This window comes from Crinia signifera, chromosome 1, assembly GCF_055691185.1.
Source record: "Crinia signifera chromosome 1, ASM5569118v1, whole genome shotgun sequence".
Lineage (NCBI taxonomy): Eukaryota > Metazoa > Chordata > Amphibia > Anura > Myobatrachidae > Crinia > Crinia signifera.
This window is the reverse complement of record NC_139217.1, coordinates 394,021,263-394,037,355: the sequence shown is the minus strand read 5'-3', so window position 1 is coordinate 394,037,355 and position 16,093 is coordinate 394,021,263. Positions and strand designations below refer to the sequence as shown.

The 16,093-nt window shown below is 45.7% G+C and overlaps 1 protein-coding gene across 1 annotated transcript in view; it reads left to right on the top strand.

The window, feature by feature from the left end:
* The first annotated feature begins 2,519 nt into the window (after nt 1-2,519).
* Nucleotides 2,520-16,093, top strand: part of TNFAIP8 (TNF alpha induced protein 8) — a 117,740-nt gene continuing 104,166 nt past the window's right edge. The window contains exon 1 of the mRNA XM_083151605.1: nt 2,520-2,713. Within this exon, the coding sequence (XP_083007731.1) occupies nt 2,521-2,713 (193 nt within the window). The 5' untranslated portion in view covers nt 2,520. The remainder of the gene's footprint in view (nt 2,714-16,093) is intronic.

Sequence of the window (16,093 nt, the reverse complement as noted above, 5' to 3'; positions counted from 1 at the left end):
TTTTCTTTGACTAATACACATTTTTATATATACCCATTTGTTTACTATGATGGTCTATTTTTATGGCATCCCCTTACATGTCTGTATTATGTATATCTTTCTTGTTACGAGAATGTAATAAAGATTTTTGAAAAAAAAAAATGTTAGGTTAGAAGGAGGCTTTGAGGAGGGGGGAGAAGGGGTGTCAAGACAGGAGAGAGTGAGGGGCAGTTATAGGGAGATAGAGAGAGACAGTTTCAGGTAAAGAGAAATAATAAACCAAGAGAGTGCCTAGGATACTGAGAGAAAGGGGAAGAGCGACAGTGTCATAGAGAGGGAGAAGAGTTGGGAGAGACTCTGTCAGAGAGAGAGAGAGAGATAGAAAGTGTCTGGGAGAGTGAGAAAGTGTCAGGGAGAGAGAGGGAGTCTGTGGCAGAGAGAGAGAGAGAGACCATATTAGGAAAAGATAGTGTCAAGAAAAGTGTATAAAGCAAGAGAGAGTGTCCAGGGGAGAGAGGGTGAAGGGAGAGAGGGTAGGAGAAGGACAGGGAGATCGAGGGTGGGTAAATTGCAAAGTTACAAAGTCCCTTTTTCATACCTCCCAACTGTCACGATTTTAGAGGGACAGTCCCGATTTTCGGGTACTGTCCCGCTGTCCCACCCGCGGCAGGCATTGTCCCGCTGCGGGGGGTGGCAGTTGGGAGACCCCCCAATACAGTAGAATAGACGCTGTGCGCATGCGCACAGCGTCTATTCTCGTATGAAAATGAGGTTGCGGCTAATTAGCATAAGCCGCGCCTTCATTTGCATACGCCCGCCCCCTTGAGTGTCCCTATTTATTCATGTCAAAAGTTGGGAGGTATGCTTTTTGCCATGACAATGAACTTAGGGCCTGATTCAGACCTGATTGTGCATCTCAAAATAGCAGAGAACTGAGAGTCTATAGCCGCCATATAGACAGAAATAGAACCTTGCAAATCTGCTTATGAATTTTGAAATTATTGCAGATCGCTTTTTATCTGCAAATCACGAACCAGTACACGATTTTTTTTTAAAGTTCAAAAAATTCAGTTCTACTGTGCCACCAATGGAGAGAAACCATCTGGTTCTCCCTCATCAATGGCAAAAGTATTGGACATCAGCAGTGGTGGCACGGCAGCTTCCTTCCATGCATGATGCAGGGCTAGGCACAGCTGGAACTGGTCACTACATGGGATCTAAAGGCAGTGTGGGGTTCCAAATCTCACTAAAGGAGGGGGGAACTCGTTATATCCTATACAAAGGGGAGGCACATGGGGGCAGATGTATTAAGCCTGGTGAAGAGACCTTATTCTGGTTGACTCACATGGCTGCAAATATCGCAACCTTTTGAGTCCCCTAGAAGCTGCCCCTCCAACCCCCTAGCATGCCGCGATTATGATTTGCATAATCATTCATTCATAGCCTTGGGTGCGGGGGAGAAATCATTTTATGGTCGGCAACCATCAAATGAGTTCTCCAGGGCTTGCAGATCTGAGACACCTTTGAGCGCCCTGTGTGGGAGGCGGACGGGCAGCTGACATCCGCTGACGTCAGATGTGTATAACCCCCCCCCCCCACGCGTCACCAGGCCATTACCATTGGAATGCCCAGTGTTTTAATGCTGGGCGTTCCCATGGGCTTTGCTCCCTGCCACCACCCCACACCTGCACTGCTAAGTGCGAACGGGACGGCGAGCATGCAGTTCGCCACCCATCTCACACCAAGCGCCTGGACAATGACAGACGCTAAAAATCTATCCCCCGTGCGAACACGCACGGGGGGGGGGCGATTAAATGAAAATAACCCCCAAAGTGGAAGGAGATAATGCACCAGTCAATCAAATCCCAACTGTCAAACACAGCTGATGCGTAATCTCCTTTCACTTTATGTCCACCAGGCTTAAGATGATGATAGACGGCAGCGGGCAGCACTTCACTCAAGCTGGGCGGTACAGCGGGCGGCTCCTCTCCTGGCCGGACGGCGGCACCTGACGGGGCTCTGACTGTAAGTTGCTGTTCACCTCTGCTCACTCCATTGGGGGGGACCTGGCTGCTCAGAACTGCCGCCCTCCAGTGGCCGGCGCCCTAGGCAAATGCCTAATGCTGCCTAGTGGTGGCACCTAGGTGAGAGCACTAATATTATTGTGCCTAGGGGCAGCCAGACTCCTAAATCCACCTATGGACATCAGCGATAATACATCGATTTCGAGATGGCCATCCCTATTCCAGGTCAAATTACAGAGGTCTTGAAAGGGATGGGTCAGCATTGCTAATATTGACTGTTTGCATAAACTTTATAGTAGTTGTCAATACAAGTATTTGGCACTTATGAATGCTGTAACGTTACATCAGTATACCACCACAGTAACATCTGACAAACAGGTCTAAACACACCGAAGCAGCAAACTTTGAGATTCCCAATACTTGTCATTCCCCAAGCGCTTGTCCATGGCTGCAGCTGCAGCGTGCGTGCACTGATGGCATGCTGCTGACATGCGGCTACACGCACAGTATGTGCGCTATGTATGTAGTATGTGTGTGTACGGGGGCTGTGTGTGTATCCGCCCCGCCGTACTGCACGGCTCCGCCCTCAGCACTAACCCCACACACGGACTGTACTCCCGCTCCGGCCCGGAGCTCTGACTGCTGTTGGCTGAGAGGACGCGGCTACTGTACACCGCCGGCCGTGCGCTCGCCCATCTCCTGTGCACACAGTAAGTACCCTACGCTCTGCCCCCGGTGCCGCCCTCCCGCACCTGGCATGTGCCCGGCCAGCCTCTCCTGTGGTAACGGGGCACCGCAGCACTGTCTCCCGGGTGAGATGCTGTGTGCTAGGCGGGCAGGGGGGCTGCAGTGGCTCCCGCTAGAACTAAGCAAATGTTCCAGATGCGGTGTGTGCCCCATTGCCCGGAGTAACAAGTTCTGGTGCCCAAGGTGTGTACTAGGCTCTAACTATGTGTGTGCTGCTCCGGGCGTTATTACCGAGGTGTGTGTCACATCTAATGTGCAGCTCTACAGCTACACTACTCTGTGTGATCCAGTACCTGGGGCTGTGTGCAAATGGGATCCAGTACCTGAAGCTGTGTGTGTGGGAGATCCAGTACCTGGGACAGTGTGTGTGGGGGATCCAGTACCTGGGGTAGTGTGTGTATGCGGGGTCCAGTACCTAGGGCTGTGTGGTGGTGGTGGGGGATCCAGTACCTGAAGCTGTGTGTGTGGGAGATCCAGTACCTGGGACAGTGTGTGTGGGGGATCCAGTACCTGGGGTATTGTGTGTATGCGGGGTCCAGTACCTAGGGCTGTGTGGTGGTGGTGGGGGATCCAGTACCTAGGGCTGTGTGGTGGTGGTGGGGGATCCAGTACCTAGGACTGTGTGTGGTGGTGGGGGTCTATTACCCAGGGCTGTGTGGGGAAGCTAGGTATCTGTATGACATTTTGATTTCCCTGCTTTACAGTCTGTAAAGTTCTGATGCCATTTTCGTTCAGATTAAATGGTGAACTTGTTATATCAGTGCACTTTAGGGCACCGAGTGTGTAGTATGGGATACCTACAGTATAACTTTTTCAGTAGTCCAAGTAGCCCTCCTGATGTCATTGTCCTGGCATGTGTTTTTATTTATATGCTCAAACATTTCTTTAGTGACTACTCTTAACTAAAGGCTCCCAATCCATGCACCACCATAAGCCGTCCTGCAGCATCAGTGTGACCTTGATGTATCACAAAAGGTTCTTTTATCTGCTTTATGTGGTACTGCAGGGGCAAGACCAGTATCTATCTATCTTTCTTCATACAGTATGTAGAATCTGCTTTAGAAAAGTCTGCAAATCCGTTAGTAAGGTTGGTGGGGCACTGTATCAGAAGCCTAGCTTGTTATTTGTGTATCTAAAATAACAACTTTTATAACTTTAACGTTTTGGTTCGTTACTGTTGCATAATGATTACATTTCTAAAGCTCTGCACTAGATAAGCCCATATTTAGTAAAAGTGCAATGTTTCATTTGAATAACCAATCATTGTCTATTCTGCCTACACACACTATTTATGTCATTCTTTCATTGCGTATTAGGGTAAAGCGCAGGCTCCAATGCTTTTAGATTTGAAGCTACTAGATTTAGTGGCAATTGTTTAAAATACCTAAATCAGGTTAGTTCAACCTTTTATTTTGCTGATTTAAATATAGTGACTAAAGGCCGCAGTACATTAGGGGGATTTCTCCCCTTGGAGAAGCTGCCTAGGAAGGTCCCGGGTGGCAGGATTGCATGCGCTATATGATCACATGTAGTCCATTTGCATTTGATCACATCTAAGCCTGCCAGGTTCACAAGCAATCCAAGAGGTTGCTTTTGCAGCCGATTAAACTCACAGGCTTTGGTGGGATGTGCGCAGGACCGCACATTGTACCTGCGCTCATTGACCTGCAATTTGGGCTCTTTCCCTGTGATCGCTGCAATAGTAGGAAAAGAGCCCAAATTGCAGGTAAGTTGCCTAGTGTATAGGGGCAGATGCATTAAGACCGGTGAAGTGATAAAGTGTGATAACGCAGCAGCCAATCAGCTGGACAGCTTTTTTAAGACCTTGAAAAAGCTGTCCTTTGACAGCGAAACGCGTTGGTGATCTCTTTGGGACCTGTCTTGGCCTCACTACACCCCACCTGGAAAATCATCTGGACTTTGCTGTTTTTATTTTCCCAACGTGGAGCACTTTTCTTTGCCCAATACTCTTCTCAGTACAATCGCACCTTAGAGAGGATCCCCACCTGCTTGCAAGTCCTCCGCAGGACTGAGACACCTCCAGCGGCGATCTGGGAATACAATTTGGAACACCTTATTTCTTCCAAGCACTAACGCACTTTAGCGAGGATCTCCTTATACCAGCAGTCATCCATAGGACCGGGACACCTCCAGCAAAACCTTGGAATACAAATTGGACTCCAGCCATCCCTTGGTTTAACCCCCACAAGGGTGTTTGGGAAACAGATTGACCCCAGCAGGTTATATTACTCCTTTATTGAAAGGTCTCCATTGTTGCATTGTTTTTAATTATTTTGCTTTTTAATCAGTGATTTATTGTTACCCTATTATTAATATCAATTTATTCATTAAATATGTTTTAAATACTTTATTGGGTGCAATCATTAAAATCGAGCGCTGCATTGTCTTCTGTGTTTTGCGTTACCAATAACGGACCTGACTAGTCCCTTTTGCAGCTGCTCTACTTGAGAAATCAGCCTTGACAAGCGCTCTATACAGTTCTTACTGTACTTTTTGTCCATTCCTAATTACATGTAATGCCCAGGCCAGTTGCTGACACTAGTAGTGCTAATTACATACAATATAATGTATGTGAACATGACCCCCGGAAAGCTCCCTGACGGTCCAAGGTGGATTGGCTGCGATTTCCCACCTCAGAGAAGTTGCTGTAGTGTATGGGACCCTTTACTCCCATGAGAGAGATCTTTCAATGCCTAATACATAATATTTATTGAATTGCATGAGAAATTGGTGGCGGGAGGTGGTGTAGCAGAGCGGGCGTCGGGAGGGCTGGCGTCATCATTTGAAAAAACATTTCAAAAAGACTGGGTGGCCCTCTGAAATCAGGACATAGGGTGATGGAATTAAAGCACTTGGGTACCATAAGATGCTTTGGATGTGATGGTTCAAGTGTATGGCCTCCATAAGTCTTGTTTTTTTTTATAGAACAGAAAGGGTTGAAAAGTTACTATTCTCTTCTAATTAGTAAGCTGACACAATGGGGTATATATACTAAAGTGCAGGGTTTTTTAGTTATCCAGCAACCAATCAGATTCTATCTATTATTTATTAACCGTTTCTGGTACTTATGTAATATCTGGACTCACGTTTTTCTTATGAGACCACGTCCCCTCGCGGGGCTCGCTGCGCTCGCCACGCTTCGGGCACGGTGGCTCGCTGCGCTCGCCCCACTATATAAAATCAACTCCATGCGTAGTTGGATAGTAGGGGTATGAAAAAATGGGAGTCCAGATAATACATAAGTACCCAGTTTCTTATATAGCACACACAGATTCCGCAGCGCTTTACAGAGAATATTTGAACATTCGCATCAGTCCCGGCCCCAGTGGATCTTACAATCTATATTCCCTACCACATGTACACGCACACAAACATTGTAGGGTTCATTTTGTTGGAAGCCAATTAACCTACCAGTTTATTTTTGGATTGTGGGAGGAAACCGGAGCACCCGGAGGAAACCCACGCAAGTACGGGGAGAATATACAAACTCCGCAGAGTTAGGGCCATGGTGGGAATCGAATCCATGACCTCAGCGCTGTGAGGCAGTAATGCTTACCATTACACCATCCCTGATGCCCTATTATCTTCTAGAAAGTGCTAGATTATTGATAAGTACAGTAGAACCTGGTTTCTGTAGGCAATATCTCTGCTTGCACATTAATAAATATAGCTCAAATTGCTGTTACATAGGTCATTTTTGTTCAATTTAGTCTGCATTTTTGTACAAAACCTTTAACAGAACTTCTGTCAAATATTTTCTGCAGCTGGTGAGAAGCAAAAACCTTCTGGTCTGTTATTAGTGTATAAATTACTTTTGACCTTTTTAATATAGGTGTAACAGTCACTTAAATAGTGAAAAACCTTGTTCTTATTTCCCCCCTTCTCTCTTGGATGAGAGCCAGATGTGTGCAGCGCCTAACCTGAAAGCCTCTTGCTTTTTTTTTTTTTCTTCTTTTTAAATGCTATTCTGGAATCCATCAAGTAAGGACGTGTTTCTTCAGTGGACTTGATGTTATGTTTTCTTGCAAAGATGTGTTTGCATTATTAGAGTACTTGATCTGTTTTTTTGTCATTTTAACCTAAAATATCTAAGTGTAGAGTTCTTAACAAGGCATAACGGTTTAGTCTTTTACAGTATATCTTAAAAAAAAAAAAAAAAGTAGTCAGTAGGGAGGAAGTGACCGAATACTGACAATAAGTACAAAAGCTGTTATGTAGTACTATAAATGGCACTGGACTTTATACTAATCCTTGTGTTTTTTTTTTTTTTACATTTTTAATATAGGATGTCGGTAATCTCTATTATATTATTTGTCTATTCATTATCCCCTAATTTCTGCAAATGTAGGCACTTGGAATGAGATCTAGAGCTGCACAAAGGGACCAAGTTGGATCCCACAGTCCCTGATCGTCTCATTCTGCTGGTGCTGGATCCTTTGTGCACCTGTGTGAGCCAAGTTTACACATGTGGACGAGCACTGCTGAGTTTCATTGTTATCAAAGTGTAGGTGATAGGGGGACGGAGCATTATGTTGGCGATTCTGTACTGTATCTAGCGCTGCAATTCACAGCAAGTCGGTTATTCGGGACTGCCTGACTCTTGATTACTACGAGGAGCCAGTGGAGCAGTTGATCAGTAGAGGCACATTTGATGTTAGAAATGTCATAGGACCGTGCAGCTGTAAATTCCATTAGAGTTGGTTTAAGAGGAGATTATTTTTTGGATAAATTCCCTTTAGTAATTCTTGTAGCAATAGACAAAATAATTTGTAGCAACCTTATCTGCTTAAGTGATGTGAACAATACAGTATATCTTCATGTTGCAGGAATTGGTATTCATTCAAAATGTGATTATGGACACAGTGTTGATGAGAACAATGTCAGCATCTTCAAATGTCAACATGATTAAAATACATTTAACATGTTTGCACCAGAATGTCATCATTACAGCGCTGTTATTTTTAGGGTGAAGCAAATGTAAAAATAAATGGTATATTTAACATTTTGGTGTCAAATGTTGGCATGGTAACCATATTAACGTTTGTGAATGTCAACATACTGCTTGTCCTCCTAATGTCCATGTCTGATCATTGACTCTTCATATCACACCCGCAGGAGTCAAAATCAGATTTTTAACTTATAGGGGGACATTTACGAAGATGGGAGTACTATTTCACATGGGATGTTGCTATGGGCAACCAATCGGAATTCAGTAATTATGTATGTATGTATCTGTTCCGGCACTCTGCCGTGACTGGCTAGATATCTGGTCTTGGTGCCCTCGAGCACCCCATGTATAGATCCAATAAACAGGCAGCACTCTGGGACTTGTAAACGTGTAGAAAACATGTTGTTTGATCAGCATTTTGGTACTTCAACTGCCAACAGGATACGCCTGGTATATTGATTATCTATCTATCCTGGTGATAAAGTACCAACTGTTATTTTCAAGCACATCCTATGACATGGCAGGTACTTTATCTTTCTACTTTGTCACTTTCCATGGCTTAGTACATCTCCCCCTCTTCTCTCTTTTAGTATACAGGTATTATTTTCTTTAAAGGGTACTTGTTTCCTAGCATGGCCACCACGATTTCTATCGTGGTGGTCGTGTCGGAAAAAATTGTGTCGGTCGCGTCGGGTGCATACCAAAACGCACACGACGCGATGTACCCGATTTCTCCATAGGCTTCAATGTTAAAATAATTTAACATTGAAGCCTATGGAGAAATCGGGTCCATCGTGTCCATAGGCTTCAATGTTACATTTTTTTAACATTGAAACTGAGTCCATTTAACATAGTAAAAAATGGTAAAAGGGCCAATATGGGCCATTTCTCATTGGGTATGGCCCCGTCATGTGTGTAAAAAATAATGGCCCCCCCATTGTGGCCGCCACCCCCACGATTGACGCGAACCCGAAGCGTGGCGAGCGGCGGCGGTGCGCGTCCTCCGACCTTTTCATTCCCCTACTATCCACGTCGGCTTGGAGTTGAGAATAGATTAGTGTGGCGAGCCCCGCTGATACCTTCACAGATCCCTGCGTCCCCTCGCGGGCTTCACAGGTATCAGCGTCCCCTCGCGGGGCTCGCCACGCTTCGGGCTCGGTGGCTCGCTGCGCTCGCCACACTAATCTATTCTCAACTCCACGCCGACGTGGATAGTAGGGGAATGAAAAGGTCGAAGGACGCGCACCGCCGCCGCTCACCATGCTTCGGGTTCGCGTCAATCGTGGGGGTGGTGGCCACAATGGGGGGCCATTATTTTTACACACATGACGGGGCCATAGCCAATGAGAAATGGCCCTTATTCGGCCTTTTCCCATTTTTTACTATGCTAAATGGACTCAGTTTCAATGTTAAAATAATTTAACATTGAAGCCTATGCGATGGACCCGATTTGTCCATAGGCTTCAATGTTAAATATTTTAACATTGAAGCCTATGGGGAAATCGTGGGCATCGCGTCGCATCGTGTGCCTTAAAGTTAAGGCACACGATGCCCGCGATTGTGGCCGTGATAAGAAACAAGTACCTCTTTAAATTTCATCTTTCGTGAAAGCAAGTGTCACAGGTGTTTTTCTTGGGTTTTCATTACTCAAGTGCAAACATCCAATATACGATTTTCAGACTGTTTGTACCCGATTTTCAAAGCTTTTTCTGAGGCATTTACGTGAGTGAGCCAGTAGTTTTCTGAAGCATATACTGCAATCAAGTGCAAGTAAAACCCTCCTAATTGCAGTAAGGTAACTGTGGAAACAGAAGTTTATATTGTCAGACCCATTTAGGTGCGTTTTACATGCCTTAAAGTAAACACCAGTGCGTATGAGGCATAAAGCTGGCCACATACAGCCGAGGCTCGTTACCTGACCTTGCCCCACACAGCCATGATTTATGAATGTTTTGTTCATTGTATTTCAGTGAACTTAGTTACTGTCCTGTTTCTATCATCATTCTCTCTACATTTAAATGTATTTGTGGTAACCGGAAACCTGGTCAGACTGAAAACTGCAGTATGGAGTAAATGCGTAACATATACAGGTATATGTTTACAGCACTGCGCGTGTGTGTTGTATTTTTGTCTCTTTCCAGTCATGGTTTAGTCAGCGTATGACCGAAGAGTCCGTTTAGGTTTAGGCTAACTGCCCAGATCAAAGCCTGAATGAATAGTGAAGCTTAGTCTTCACTTGTTCTGACTTTGTAAAGAGCTTATGTGCATATTTGTTTCAGACGAATGGAATGAAGTGACCCGGTAATAGGACAGTTGCATTGTAGTGAGAATGCGCTGACCTCTACTGTTTTTTTAAGCTTTGTGCTCCCAGCAAAATTCAGACTGAAAAAATAGAATACAAGGTGAAAGTATCCTTTTCCAGTACAAACCCTTATAAAATGTATACTTTAGCCTACAGTTACTATATATTTAATTGGCTTCCGGTGTGACTAAGGCCCTTATTCTGATCTGATCGCAGTACAAATTTGTTCTCAAAATGGACAAAACCATGTGCACTGCAGGTGGGGCAGATGTAACGTGCAGAGAGAGTTACATTTGAGTGGGGTGTGTTGAAACTGAAATCTAAATTGCAGTGTAAAATTAATGCAGCTAGTATTTACCCTGCACAGAAACAGAACTCATACAAATTTGGCCCACCTGCAGTGCACATGGTTTTGCCCATTTTGAGAACAAATTTGTACTGCGATCAGATCTGAATAAGGGCCTGTGTGTGCCCACATGCTGTAGATAGTGACTCTAAACTCGCTGCTTTTTGTTCATAGCCCCGTAGGTCTGTGCGCAGATTCTTGTGAGATTCGACTGTGAGGAGGGCAAGTGGTGGTGGGGTTTCCTTGTTCTTACAATGGCAACTCGTCCCCCCCCCCCCCCCCCCCCCACAGCTAATTGATTCGGCCCCAATGCCTTAATATTGCTGTGGGCAAGGAGTGTGATGGTACAGCTTTGGAGGTGTAAGGAAAGTTTAGCTTGACTGTCCTTGTTTCTTTTCTTCTTAGTGCCTCGCAAGGGTGTGCAACCGGTGATGGAGGGGCGCACTGTTGCTCCCCTGGAAAGGTGTAGAAAGCCATTCTGTGAATAAGGGGCCCATTTATCAAACCATATTTGCTGCTAAATCCCTGGGGATTAGCCGCAAATATTAAGCATCCCCCGAATGTATCATAAGGGGACCGCACTATGAATCTCCGATCACTGCTGCAAATCTCCGATCACTGCTGCGATCCCCCCTGCAGTGCCGCCAGCCGCATCCCCCATAGGTTTCTATGGGGGGTGCGAAGCTGCCTGATGTATCAACATCGGGCAGCCCGGCATCGCATCCCTGGCCTATCACCATTCTGAGATGGCAACAGCCTATTTTAGCCTATGTGCTACACACTGCACTGACAGTGCAGTCAGCGGGGTCACCGGGTGTTCAGCGCATAACCGCGCATGTGCATACTCCCCCGGCTTCCGGGTCAGCACTTGGCAGGGATGGGCTCCTTTCGGACAGTCCCCCTTAAGGTTGATACATCCAGCCAGTGTGATCGCATTTTACAATTCGATCCTCGGCGGTAATCCGCCCATATCGCATTGTAAATGCGATCATGGTAAATGGGCCCCTTAATGGCTTTATGTATTCCTTTACCACAAATATGTGTAATACTAGCAATAACACTTAGCATTCACTTGTTATTTATATAGTGTTCATTCTAGCACCCGCTATCTTTGAAAACCCATGCAGTTCCTCTTCCCTGCCTGGGGTGTCGCTGTCTGCTGTGGTGTTTCTAGCACAGGTCTGGTTTGCATATCAGTGCTGATAGACCACACTGTGCTAGAAGCACTACAGCAGACAGACACCCCAGGTAGGGAAGAGGAACTGCATGGGTTTTTAAAGATAGCGGGTGCTAGAATGAACACGATATGAATAACAAGTGAATGCTAAGTGTTATTGCTAGTATTACACATATTTGTGGTAAAGGAATACATAAAGCCATTAAGGGGCCCATTTACCATGATCGCATTTACAATATGCAAGTGGCTCCCATGGACCTTTAAAGCAGATAATCCATTCCTCCGTAAAATAATTAAATAGGTCCTTACTGGAACCATTGCTTTTTACAACACAGGGCTTATAATAATAATAATGACCAGATAGATGATACTATAATGCCGCTTTCCCACTGCAGCTAAAAAAACGGTAAATTGCCGATTTTCAGCGCAATTTACCGTTTTAAGGCTGCAGTGGGAAAGTGCCAGAGTTTAAATACCGTTTAAAGTTAAATGGTATTTCAACCCGTTTATAAAGCAGAGTCCTACACATTAAAATAACGTTTAAGAGGCAGTGGGAATGCCTCTTAAACGTTATTTAGCCTCCAGGCAGTCCCAGTGCCTGATGAGAACTAGTAGTTCTCACTTTTTGCATGTGTAATGAGTGCACGTGCATAATAATGAGCCGCTCATTACATATGCACATATGTAATGAGCGGCTCATTATTATGCGTGTGCACTAATTACATATGCGCAAAGTGAGAACTACTAGTTCTCATCAGGCACTGGGACTGCCTGTACCCTGCATCCCCGTGCAGGTAAGTACAAGGGGAGGGGAGGTGGGGGCACAGGGCAGGTACGGGGGGGTTAGACACTCTTTACACTTGGGGGGGGGGGGGGGGGAGGGATTAGGCACTCTTTACACTGGGGGGGGGGGGGGTTAGGCACTCTACATTTTACACGGTTCACAGCAATGGGAATGGTACTTGAATGGTATTTAAAACGGTAATCTGCTGCAGTGGGAATGCTAATACCGTTTTAAATACCATTTAAGATTACCAGTACTTTAAACTGGTTTGCAGTGGGAAAGCAGCATAAGATACAACACTGCAACTTGGCCACGACTTGTGTTGTGTAGCACAAATAAAAACATTTATTTAATTGCAATGTATCTTGATACAGAAGTCAAAGGCTGCTAATTCTGCAAAATTTTCTTGTAATTTTGTAGATTTTTGGTTGATTGTTACGGATGAACTGTAAACATTAATTCACATAGGTACGCTGGACTTTAATGTGTGCAAAGCAGCCAGTGGGCAGGAGTGTCTTCATAAGACTTACAGTAATAGTAACTGCTGGTCATATCTTAAAGCCTCCACCCTGAGGGTAGAGTTCTGCAGCAGCCACTTTAGTTCTATTTAAACAAATGTTCTAAACCAGCGTTCGCCAACCCGTCGCTCGCGAGCGACGGGTAGCTCGCCGGGTGTTTCAGAGTAGCTCGGGGACTCCCCGCTGCCGCTCGTGTAATGGCGGTGACTAGGTGAGCGCGACCGCCTCTATAGCGGCACGGGCGCAGCAGCAGCCCGTGAACGGGAGCGAAGGGAGAGGTTTCCCCAGCAGCGCAGCCGCACGGACCTGACTGTGAGTTCCCGCCCATCACCGCGCACTGTTTGTTCCCGGGTTACCTGTGGTCACGTCTCCCACTGGGCGGCGGCGGCGGCTGCGGGGATCGGTGTCAGGCCTGGCTGTCGCTACGTGACTGAGGGGGTCTTGTTTGAGTTCTACAAGTAGGTACAGCGTGATGCTGAGTCTCTGACATGTTCCCTCAGTCAGGCCCTGGCAGGTATAATGGGCATCATGTGTATGGCATATGTTTAATGAGTCATTAAACATATGCCACACAAATAATGTCCATTAAACATATGCCCCACACCTTGATACTCCTTAATTAATAATCATCAAGGTGTGTGGGGCATATGCCACACACATGATGCCACACACTTGATGCTCATTAATAATGAGCTTCACGCTGTGGGGCATTTGTATAATGGGCATCATGTGTGTGGCATATGCCCCAGATACCTTGATGATTATTAATTAATGAGCATCAAGGTGTGGGGCATATGTGTAATGGGCATCATTTGTGTGGCATATGTTTAATGAGCATCACATTGTGTGGCATATGATTAATGGAGCATCACGGTGTGGCATATGTATCATGGTGCATCACGGTGTGTGGCATATGATTGATGGAGCATCACGGTGTGGCATATGTATAATGGAGCATCACGGTGTGTGGCATATGTATAATGGAGCATCACGGTGTGTGGCATATGTATAATGGAGCATCACAGTGGGGCATATGTATAATGGAGCGTCACGGTGTGTGGCATATGATTAATGGAGCGTCACGGTGTGTGGCATATGTATAATGGAGCATCACGGTGTGCGGCATATGTATCATGGTGCATCACGGTGTGTGGCATATGTATAATGGAGCATCACGGTGTGCGGCATATGTATCATGGTGCATCACGGTGTGTGGCATATGATTGATGGAGCATCACGGTGTGGCATATGTATAATGGAGCATCACGGTGTGGCATATGTATAATGGAGCATCACGGTGTGGGGCATATGTATAATGGAGCATCACGGTGAGGCATATGTATAATGGAGCATCACGGTGTGTGGCATATGTATAATGGAGCATCACGGTGTGTGGCATATGTATAATGGTGCATCACGGTGTGTGGCATATGTATAATGGTGCATCACGGTGTGGCATATGTATCATGGAGCATCACGGTGTGTGGCATATGATTAATGGAGCATCACGGTGTGGGGCATATGTATAATGGAGCATCACGGTGGGGCATATGTATAATGGTGCATCACGGTGTGTGGCATATGATTAATGGAGCATCACGGTGTGGCATATGTATAATGGAGCATCACGGTGTGGCATATGTATAATGGAGCATCACGGTGTGTGGCATATGATTAATGGAGCATCACGGTGTGGCATATGTATAATGGAGCATCACGGTGTGGGGCATATGTATAATGGAGCATCACGGTGGGGCATATGTATAATGGTGCATCACGGTGTGTGGCATATGATTAATGGAGCATCACGGTGTGTGGCATATGTATAATGGAGCATCACGGTGTGGCATATGTATAATGGAGCATCACGGTGTGTGGCATATGATTAATGGAGCATCACGGTGTGGCATATGTATAATGGTGCATCACGGTGTGTGTCATATGTATAATGGAGCATCACGGTGGGGCATATGTATCATGGTGCATCACGGTGTGTGGCATATGATTAATGGAGCATCACGGTGTGGCATATGTATAATGGAGCATCACGGTGTGGCATATGTATAATGGAGCATCACGGTGTGTGGCATATGATTAATGGAGCATCACGGTGTGGCATATGCATAATGGAGCATCACGGTGTGGCATATGTATAATGGAGCATCACGGTGTGTGGCATATGTATAATGGAGCATCACGGTGGGGCATATGTATAATGGTGCATCACGGTGTGTGGCATATGATTAATGGAGCATCACGGTGTGGCATATGTATAATGGAGCATCACGGTGTGGCATATGTATAATGGAGCATCACGGTGTGTGGCATATGATTAATGGAGCATCACGGTGTGGCATATGTATAATGGAGCATCACGGTGTGGGGCATATGTATAATGGAGCATCACGGTGGGGCATATGTATAATGGTGCATCACGGTGTGTGGCATATGATTAATGGAGCATCACGGTGTGTGGCATATGTATAATGGAGCATCACGGTGTGCGGCATATGTATCATGGTGCATCACGGTGTGTGGCATATGATTGATGGAGCATCACGGTGTGGCATATGTATAATGGAGCATCACGGTGTGTGGCATATGATTAATGGAGCATCACGGTGTGGCATATGCATAATGGAGCATCACGGTGTGGCATATGTATAATGGAGTATCACGGTGTGCGGCATATGTATAATGGTGCATCACGGTGTGTGGCATATTTATAATGGTGCATCACGGTGTGGCATATGTATCATGGTGCATCACGGTGTGTGGCATATGTATAATGGTGCATCACGGTGTGTGGCATATGTATAATGGTGCATCACGGTGTGTGGCATATGTATAATGGTGCATCACGGTGTGGCATATGTATCATGGTGCATCACGGTGTGTGGCATATGATTAATGGAGCATCACGGTGTGGCATATGGTTAATGGAGCATCACGGTGTGGCATATGTATAATGGAGTATCACGGTGTGGCATATGTATAATGGGCATCACGGTGTGTGGCATATGATTAATGGAGCATCACAGTGTGGCATATGTATCATGGTGCATCACGGTGTGTGGCATATGATTAATGGAGCATCACGGTGTGGCATATGTATCATGGTGCATCACGGTGTGTGGCATATGATTGATGGAGCATCACGGTGTGGCATATGTATAATGGAGCATCACGGTGTGTGGCATATGTATCATGGTGCATCACGGTGTGTGGCATATGATTAATGGAGCAT